The sequence below is a fragment of the Colobus angolensis genome, unplaced genomic scaffold (assembly GCF_000951035.1).
Source record: "Colobus angolensis palliatus isolate OR3802 unplaced genomic scaffold, Cang.pa_1.0 Scaffold259, whole genome shotgun sequence".
Lineage (NCBI taxonomy): Eukaryota > Metazoa > Chordata > Mammalia > Primates > Cercopithecidae > Colobus > Colobus angolensis.
This window is the reverse complement of record NW_012115810.1, coordinates 6,068,893-6,078,991: the sequence shown is the minus strand read 5'-3', so window position 1 is coordinate 6,078,991 and position 10,099 is coordinate 6,068,893. Positions and strand designations below refer to the sequence as shown.

At 42.8% G+C, this 10,099-nt stretch overlaps 1 protein-coding gene across 2 annotated transcripts in view; it reads left to right on the top strand.

Moving 5' to 3' along the window:
- Window positions 1-10,099, top strand: part of TANC1 (tetratricopeptide repeat, ankyrin repeat and coiled-coil containing 1) — a 273,934-nt gene that overhangs the window by 186,491 nt on the left and 77,344 nt on the right. The window contains exons 6-7 of one of the 2 annotated variants that reach the window (XM_011947131.1): window positions 2,532-2,659; window positions 3,758-3,944. In XM_011947131.1, coding sequence (XP_011802521.1) covers window positions 2,532-2,659; window positions 3,758-3,944 — 315 coding nt within the window. Of the gene's footprint in view, window positions 1-2,528; window positions 2,660-3,757; window positions 3,945-10,099 lie in introns of both variants that reach the window. The other variant, XM_011947130.1, reaches the window with a different exon arrangement.

The following is a 10,099-nucleotide window of genomic DNA, read 5'->3' as shown; positions in this document are numbered from 1 at the left end:
GATTCAAGTGATTCTCCTGCCTCAGCCTCCCGAGTAGCTGGGATTACAGGTGTCTGCCACTACACCCGGCTAATTTTTTTATTTTTAGTAGAGACAGGGTTTCACCATGTTGGTCAGGCTGCTCTCGAACTTCTGACCTCAGGTGATCCACCCACCTCAGCCTCCCAAAGTGCTGGGATTACAGGTGTGAGCCACCATGCCCAGCCTGGGTGTCCCTTTTCAACTCAACCATTAAAGCTGGAATCTCCACTGTTCCCCAACTATCTGAAGTGGGTTGGATGGTGAGTTGTTTCTGGGTTAAAAAAAATGAAACACTTGAGAACCTGGAGTATCTGTCTGCAGACACAGTGTGGGGGCAGTGGTGACTGTGCTGGGGTGTTGCGGTCCCCCTGCTGCACATAGGACCTACACAGGATCAGAGTCCTCCTGCCAGTCCCAAGTGAGCTGCAGGCGTGGCCCGGTTTGTTGTCAGGGTGAATTCTGTGGAGCCAAGTTCCTGCAGCTGCTGTCTCTGCCTCCACGGCAGCTGCCAAACAGGAGTCGTTTCTGGCTCTCTCTCCACAGAGTGTTTCAGGTTGAACCAGAAACTAGACGTTCTGGGGCATAATCACAATCGGGAGCAGTGTGGAGATTGTTTCGAAAGGGAAGCGGGGTGTGGAGTGGAGAAACGGCGGAGATCTGCCCCCTCACCCACTTCTTCCCCTTTCCATCTGCGTCCTGTTCCCTCCCTCCAGCCCAGCTGCCACCTGAGATAAAGTAGCTGCCCTGCCTGGGCCCGGGGCAGAGGCGGAGGGAGGGCGGTGCCATCCTGTTCTGAGGGCCCCACCTCTTGGGTGTGCCTCTGTGTGCTGATCTGATTTGGTTGCCACCCTCCTTCCCCAAATGCCCGGCTAGCTTGAGAATCAAAATGTGCTTTGAGGTAGGAAGGGACCTTCTGTAGAGCGGCTCTGGCATGTGGTCGACCCCCCCTGGGGTGGCTCCTTTTCCCTGTGTTGGCTTGGGGCCACTGCCACCTTCATGTTTGGCTCACATGGTCCAGAAGCATCAGGGCTCCTTTAACCCAGAAGAGTCCAGCCTTGGTTTCTTTACCCCTGCAGTTTTCCAGAGCAGCTGAAAAACATCCAAGCTGGCAAACCATTCTTCCTACTCCAAACATTAGGAGCTTTTACCAGTAAGCAAGGGGTGGGAAGCTGTTCCTTTCTTGAAGATGCTGCCAGCATAGTTTCCCTTGTAGCTGCCATCCTGGGTGCATGACTTGCAAAACTGATATGTGAGTAAGAATAAGACAGATGGCCTTTGCAAAAGCTCTGCTTATTTTGATTTTTGTGGTTCCTTACAAAAGGCGAAGTGAACATTGAACTTTGTTGGTGCTGTTGTAACTCAACGGCAGCATCACTGCGTTGTTTCCTCATTTTATTTTTCCTAAGACCTTTATCCATTATCTGCAGATTTTCACATCTAAGCAAAATACGTTCATATGAGTCTAGTTACCTAGACAATTAATAAAATAGAGCAAAATGTTGAGTGACTATGTCATAGGTTACTTATTGTTAAGTTACAACTTTGCTTTGTAAATTTTTGTAAATTTGCTTTGTAAATTTTTCATCCCCTTGCTTTGTCAATTTTTCATCCCCTGATAGATGCTGATTTTAGAAGGTGAGAGAAGTATTAGAAGGATGTGAATATCATTTTGTTTTTTGGCCATAATTAAGTGCCTTTGGGCTTTTTGGGTACAGGGTTAACCTACAGCTCAACATTTAAATCAAATCCAACTTAAGTACAAAAAACCAGATGACCAACCTCAGGGAGAACCCAAGAAAAGCTGGGCTTTTCCAGCATTGCTGTGCAGCATTCTGAGAATATAGCTTGATTTTTCTACATCTTTGCACAGACAACAGTGGTACTGCATCCTGTCTCTTGGGACAAGTTTCACTGTGATTTTAAATTTTTGTTTCAACGTGGATTCTCCACGATTGACCGTCAAGTCGAAATCCTGGTTTTGACTTTCACTATTGTGGGATGTGCACAGCAAGTTTTCCACCAAATTTTCCATGTCGTTCCCCGGCTTGTTTAATGAGAGCTTGGATTGCAGTTTTACCACAACACCTAAATAGTCTGGGTCTCCACCAGCATGCCACTCGGGTTTTACTTCATTTCAGCCTCCTTTGGGCATTGGATACCCTGTACTCTGTAAGAGTAACATGAAAGATAGGCCCCTTTTCTTACCCAAGCTGATGTCTGAAGTGCCCGTTTTCACATGACTTGGAATTAGGAATTGCCGTCAGATAATCCTGGGCTCTTCTGATTCACCCTTTGCACTTGGAGTTTTTGTTTTACTGTTTCCTTAACCTGTCACAGTCCCTTAATTAGAATGTATTGCTAGAGGACAGGCTGCGTTGTCCAACTTTGTGCGCATTTTATAGAAACACACAAAATCACCAGACAAGCAGCTGTAGTGTGAACTCATCCAGATGCAATACTGAAATTCCCCAGAGGGGCATCTTCATTGTTTTCTTTCTTTGTTCCAGAAGCAAAGGCCGATAATGAACCGAGCTGTTCGCCGGCAGCTCAAGAACTGTTGACAAGGCTGGGATTTTTACTGGGAGAAGGGATCCCAAGTACCACACACATAACCATTGAAGACAAAAATGAAACCATGGTAATACCCGAGGAAGACACTACATTGCATACCTCTTCAGAGGATGAATGAAGCAATAACCATCTTCTCCCTTTCCTTGAGCAGGGAAGCCATTGTTCAGTTAAATGAGTTCTGGGCTGTTGTGTATTGAAATTTATTTCAACAGTTTGGTTCTGGGTTTTTGCAGTGGGGAGGTGGGGAAGAGCAGAAAGAGGCAGAACATAAGAAAATGTCCACATTAACCTTCTAGTCACCACCCAGAGAATAATGGCTACATGAATTAAAGAGGCTAAAAGAATGCCTTCATAATGCTGCTAGTACTTTTACTTTTATAGCACCATTCTTCTCATCTGGTTGCTTTGGTATATGCTTTCTTGTGCTTTTTTAGCTGTTGAGATTTTGGAGGATCAGTGGGGTGAGGAAAAGATTTATAGGAGATGAGGCAGAGACAAAATAAGGTGAGATCAAATGGTTCATCTATCAGGAGAGCACTTCCCCTCCAAGGGAGCAGCAGCATGCACCCTGCCACTTCCCAGATGTGATGTGTGTGTCTGAATAGCAATGCAGGATGGAGCTTCTACCCCTGGTGAAGGTCTCTGCACTGCAAGGGAGGGTGTCATGCATTGATTGAGACTGCAGTGGTCACCAGTCTCCTTCCCCTGATTGCAGAGCCCATAAATCTTGAGGAATTGAATCAGGTTGCAGTGTTCGTGAAACATTACAAAAACAGAGTTCCCAGGTTTTCCGTACAGAGGTCAAATAACCCATTTGTCTTCTGCAGACTTTAAATGAAAGGAAGTCTGCCTGTTTGCCATTTCTGTTTTACAAATGTGCATTCTCACTAAATTATTAGTAAGACTGACCTTTTAATAAAAAAGAACATCACAAAGGAGGGGAACAGAACAAAGATACTGCTCTCTTAAAATTTGGAAGACCACGTGTACATTTATATAGATAAAGCTCCATGAATCCATATCTATACACACATCTCTTTAGATTTTTTTTTAAAAACTTCCGTTTTCCTGTTCTTAGTTTTATTGTTTTAGCGTCAAAAACAAAAGCATGTGTCGAAGCATCCTGTGTAAGCCGTGCTAACTCCTCCTTCCGTTCGTCTTGCAGTGCACAGCTCTGAGTCAAGGCATCAGTCCTTGCTCCACACTAACAAGCAGCACCGCATCTCCTAGCACCGATAGCCCCTGCTCAACCTTGAATAGCTGTGTCAGCAAGACGGCAGCCAACAAAAGTCCCTGTGAGACCATTAGCAGCCCTAGTTCCACCCTGGAAAGCAAGGACAGTGGAATTATAGGTAAGAAGCACACTGCTCGGTAATGTAATGGCTCAAAGCTCGTCAACCAGAGCATTCACCAGGCACTTCCTCAGAGGGTTTTAGCATGGTCTGTGAAGGTCAGTCTGCCAGCGCCTGCTCTGTTCTTTGCAGGCGGCACTGACTCCATGTGTAGCTGAGAGAATTAAGCATTGGCTTTTATATTCCTTGATGTTTACTTTATAACACTCAGCTCATTTGTTAAAAAAAAAAAAAAAAAGAAAAGAATTCCAGATCAGATCTGGTCTGTGAAATTACAAAAATCTTTGCTCTTCTATATTCAGTTCCATTTGTTGGGCATCGGGTCCCACTGGGGCACACAACAGAGCAATGAAATTCCTGCATATTAAGACGTCGTCTTAGCCCAATCTCAAGGTCACTTATTTTCCTGATGATAGCTCAGGCTTGTGTTCTCTAGAGTTTCTTATCATGGGATCTGACTGCATTTTGAGGCCAGAATTTTCTAAGGATGACCTCCCTGAGCCCCCACACCCATGCAATAAGTGTGGTTGTCCTGAAGCCTAGGGTCAGGAGACATGGGTTCCAGTCCTGACTCTTAGGCCAATTTGCCAGGTGACTTGAGCAACATTGAATTTATCTTTTTTGCACACTTTCTTTCTCTAGAAAATTAAGAAATTTAAGGATTTTGATTAATCCAGTAGTTTTCAGTCCCAAGTTTATATTAGAATCATCCGTGGAATTTAAGAGTCTTTATTTTTACATGCCATCTCAGACAGACCGCATTTATGTTTCTGCAGCTGGACTCCAGTGTCTTTGTGACTCAGGTCTCCAGCTTGGTGCCTTTCAGATAAAGATGGGTGGGACCCCTGGAGGGGATTGTTCAGGCCTTCTTCTGTTCCAAGATTATACTGCAGGTTCATACAGAGCTCTTCTGAAAGATTTAACTCTCCTTTTTCTGAGTCCCCATTCCACATGTCTTTGAGGGATAGTTTGTTTTATTGTGAACTGAATGCTTCCACATTAATATGTAATCAAATGGAATGAACGACATTTGAGCTCCTTATTTTCTTTAGTCACCTGCGATTTATCTCAAGTGTAATTTGGAAAACCAGACAGCAGGTTCATCCAGTTTGCACTTTGGGGATTGCCCCAGAAGGTCAGTGAGATTCCTGGGATTGGATTGTGGGCTCTTTGGTATAGACCTCACTATAGCTTCGTGAGGGGCCCCACAGCTTAAGGAAGGCGGCTTCTTGCCATAATTTTCAAATGAATCAGAATCTTTAGTGGATTTTTGTTTTATTTTGCCTTCATTCTTTATTAAGATGAAATTCACATACCATAGTATTCATTCATTTGAACCATTGGATGGTTTTTAGTATATTTAAAAAGTTGTGCAACTATCACCACTATCTGATTTTAGAACATTTTCATTATCCAAAAGAAACCCTGTGACCATTAGAAGGCACACTCTTTCCTACCCCAAGCTCCCTAGTCCTAGTCAACCAGTAATCTATTAATCTTTCTGTCTCTGTAGCTTATTCTGGACATTTCATATAAATCGTGGGCTGAGTTTTGTGTAGCAAATTTAAATTATTTTCACTCAGCTTGAAGGCGTTCCAGTGAGCTTATTCTGCTAATTCCCCATTCTCTTCTTACCCTGCTTCCCCAGCTGCTGTTTAGTCTAGTTCAGCTAATTTTTCCCACCGTTACTTCTGTTCTTATGCTCTATCTCTTCTGAGCTGTCCACCATAGATACATCTTTGGTATTTATTCTGAGATAACCAGATGACTTTCTTCACAGTATTCTCAGTTCTTCTGAAATTTCATCTCCTGCAGATAATTTATCTTCAAGGATGTGGCCAGTGCAGCATTGTTTTGACAGGCTTTTTCTTTTGAATGTCCTGGCCATTGGCATTACATGCCTCTGATTATAACCAAATCTTTTTTTTTTTTGCTTTGACAGTTACAAACTTTTCTTGAGAGAGGATTTTGCTCTGTTGCCCAGGCTAGAGTGCAGTGGTGCAATTGTAGCTCACTACAGCCAAACTTCTGGGCTAATATAATCTTCCCACCTCAGGCTCCCGAGTAGTTGGGACTGTAGGCATGTGCCACCACACTTAGCTCATTAAAAATTTTTTTAACATATTTCACTATGTTTCCCAGGCTGGTCTCAAATTTGTGGCCTCAAGCATTCCTCCCACCTTGACTTCCCAAAGTACTGTGATTACAGGCATGAGCCACTGTGCCCGGCCCAAACTTTTAATAACTGAGAGCCACCCATTCGTTTCTTTCTCCTTCTCACTGAGATACAGTGCCACAATTTTTAAGGTATTCTAAGCAGAGGAAAGGAATGGTTCTGGTTTTTTTTGTGTGTGTTGTCAGTGAAAGATTAAGCTGCAGGAGGTTCTTAATACTTAATCTTATACAGTCCTACCCAGTAGCTGACTGATTAGACCCCTTATATGTTCCTCATAGTGTCTCAGTATTCCCCTTCAGAGTATTTGTTCTTGTTCTGTTATTTAATTTTCTCTCCAGATATAAACAGGGGTCTCATTAATCCAGCTGTCTACTAGGTTCCTAGCATGGTGTTGGAAATGATCAATTAAGGAAAGGGAAATGTTGCCACTGTCAAGTTGCATTGGGTGAGGGAACGTTCAGTTTAGAAAGTTTTGCAGGATCCCCATCCCACGTGGGCTTTGTCAAACCTTTCAGTGTCTGTGTTGTAACCTCTGCCTTGATGACAGAGTAGTACATTTCATAACGTTGAAGCTGCGTTTTTCCTCTGCTCAAGCCAGCATGTTCCCTTAACTCAGCGGAGCATGAAAAGTGGCAACTGGAGGTAAAAGCAAAAGGAATTAGGAAGTGGCTGGTAAGTCCCTCTCATCCAGAAGACCCCCGCTCTGGAGACCATGCCTCCCACTGTGTTTTCCTGCAGGTTGCAAAGGCAGGAAATAGAGGGATGAAAGGGAGGCAGTGCTATTGACAACATTCGTCTGTTCTCTCTTCTTCCGTGACCTGCAGAATTAGAACCTGTTGCCAAAGGACACGCTGGAGGTGTGGTAGGGAGGAGAAGGAAAAAGACAGAAGAATTTCCTCTCCAGGCAGACTGTAGCCACAGGTCTTTGAAGAGGCAGGAGTGGTGGGGACAGAAAGGGGAAGAGCTTCCTCTTAAATCAATACAGGGTGTGCAGGTTCCACTGCCTCTTCACAGAGCAGATTATCTATGACTCAGTTGTGGTTCTGTGATTGCTGGACTAGGGGTGTGCCTTTTTCCATCTGAAGAACATGCCTGTTTTTATAAGGTGTAGCCTGGGAATGGCAGCTTTTGGGCATCGTAAGTGTTTCACAGAGTAAAGTATTCAAGAGCACTGTGACCCTAGTGGGCGGAGATGAAGATGAGATACCTTGGCTTCCTACTTTGGAAGACCTAACAGTGGCTTGTAAAACAGGCTGGTGAGGATGCATGCTCCCAATTACATAGGGCCTGGAGAAGGCAGGAAGAGGCTTTCCATTTAATTTTCCATTTTAAGTAGTTTAATATTTGTCAGCCAGTAGAGCTGGGGTTGGAATGGCAGAGGCTTTGGGGGTGGACTGTACAAAATGCATACAGCTGCCAAGGCCTTGCAAGCTTTGGGCAGCAGGTGGGCTCAAAGCAGGATTCCACGTACAGTATTCGCATGGTTTATTCAGAGCAGTTCAGGGAAATTTCAGACAGTGCTAAAGCATCCTTTAAAATTCCTGGATCTTTCTTTACTCTTTAAGCTGATTTGCATCATGTTGGTTATATTTAATCTCAATATTTTTGCCCAGCAGATGCAGGGACAGGAAGCGTGTGTTCCCACATGCCTGGGCACCCAGTTTAGAAAGAAATATAAAGTATGTGTTTTCATCAGGATTGCCATAGGGTGCCCTGCCTGTGTTCTGTTTCCACTGCTTAGGAGGAGAAAGGGCAGGCTAGTGACCAGTAGAAGAATTTATTGGGCCCCTTCCAGTCTTCCTCTCTGGAGGCCAGGGCTTCATAAACCCTTCCTGCCCCTGTTTCAACGGTGTTATCTTATCCTGAGGGGAGTCCCACTTTATCCTCTTTCAGGAGGTCTAAGTTCTTCCGACATGAATGTCTTTCGAAGTATAATAATTCTGTCATGCAGAAAGACTGTCGAAGCTGAATGGGATTAATTGAATTCCCTATGATTGTCTTTTTTTTTTTAAGTGAACTTCCTTACTCTTTACATGTTAAAATCATTGGCATTACCTAGAAGTTAGTGTCTGATTTTCAAATTTGCAATGTGAAAATTTTCTCAATGTGAAACCCAACTGTACCCAATCACCGTAAAATAGCTTTCAGTTACTTACTGTGAAAAGAAAAACTTTATGAAGTGTGCTTTTAAAGATATTTCCTCCTTGTTTGAGAAAACATTTTTTCTTAGTGATATTCCTTTAAATATGACTTGCTTCCTGCTGTTACAGATGGAAACTGTAATCTGTATTAATCCCAGTTTAGAAAGAAATATAAGTATGTTTTCATTAGAATGTGTGAAAACCAATCTGATTTTCAAACAAAGCATCACTTAAAATAATGTGTTTTAAAGTGCTTTGAGATAAATTTAATTTTTATGTACATATCATAAAATTTTAAGTGTGTGTATTAGTTTCAAGAAAATAGGCTATTTCTGCATTTAGGAATAAAGAGGATAGAGCCTGGATGAGAAGAAACAAACAAAAACCCAGCTTTCCTGTCAAAATAAAAAGAAATCCTTCGTATCCATTAATTATAGATGTGCAGAGGGGAGGACTTATTCTGGCTGAGGGAGGGGCTGTTAAGTCAGTCACTCTCTCCATTTGTCTTTTTAATCTGCCTTTACCTGTTGAGATGTGTAATCTCCAGAGTATTTTTGTAGTGTCCTGAATCTCTGCCTCCTTTGGAGAAGCGGTGCTAGAACAGTTCCATGAAGGGAGGGGACCCTGAGGGAACCGTGGCTGCCTCTCCCCAACTGGGTGTGTCTGCCACACAGAGCAGGTATATCATCTACCTGCCTGGCTCTCAGCACCTGAGCTGGCAGGCATGAGCCACCACATTCCACCTGGCTCAGTGGCTTTCTGGGTGATTAAGTGCTCAGAATTCAAGCTCTTCCTACTGCCTTTCCTTTGCTTTCTTCATGCTTACATTTGTTTTCTTCTTACTCAGTTTGAAGCGAGAGAGGCAGGTATGCATTTAGACAGGGAAATACCTTTGTAGAAACAGTTTTGCAGAAGTAGCTTGCAGTAAAATATTAGACACCTGGTTAGTATCCTGCTGGTGCTTGCTCAAGTTTGATAATATTTATTTTTCTGCCTAGTTGCTTAAGATGTTAAAAAATTTATCACATGTTGACTTTTATCTTCCTTTGACTCTCTCCTACCTCCTGCAAGGCTTATAAAATGAAAGTGATTCCAGAGGTAGCTTTAGACCTTTTATTTCCTGGACTTTGTGTCCCAAGGGAGATAATCAGATGCAGAGGCACACAAAGATGAATTAATTGTACTTTATTTTCCTTTTGACTTGTTGTAAATCCTGCCCTTTTGATTTTATGCTAATACTGCTTTGTTGCCACCTGTATTGCCCTGCTCACTGCTAAATTGAAATGCTTTGAAATTGATTTGGTAATAACTATTTAGACTGTTTCAAGTCTGGGTTAATATTCATTTTGCTACATCGCCTGCAATTTTTAAAATCATCCTTAATTATAGAAGCCTTTTTTTAAAATCTCTTGGGTGAAGAGAAGAATTTTTCTTTATGTATATAATTTGGTAATATGCTTAATGTGGGAAAGAAATTCTTGGCAATGATTTGAGTCAGCAAAGAGCCTGCTGTACTTTTATTCAGACTGTGGTTGGATTCTTCAGACTGTTCTGTTGGTGTAGCAAGCATTTATTGGCACCTACTGTGTACTAGGAGCAAGCATGTTCACTACTGGCACAATAAAGATAAGGCACAGCATCTATTGTCAAAACTTGTCCACTTGTGGGACTACAAAATGGTCTTCTGTTCTGTGGAGAGTCTGAGCAAGTTGTCAATTACTGAGAAGAGTTTAAGACATGACAGTGATTGATACTTCTGATTGACGATGTATGCTGTGGGTGCATAATGATACCACTAATCAAACTCTTTTCCAAAGTCTGGGAAAGGGTCACTAGAC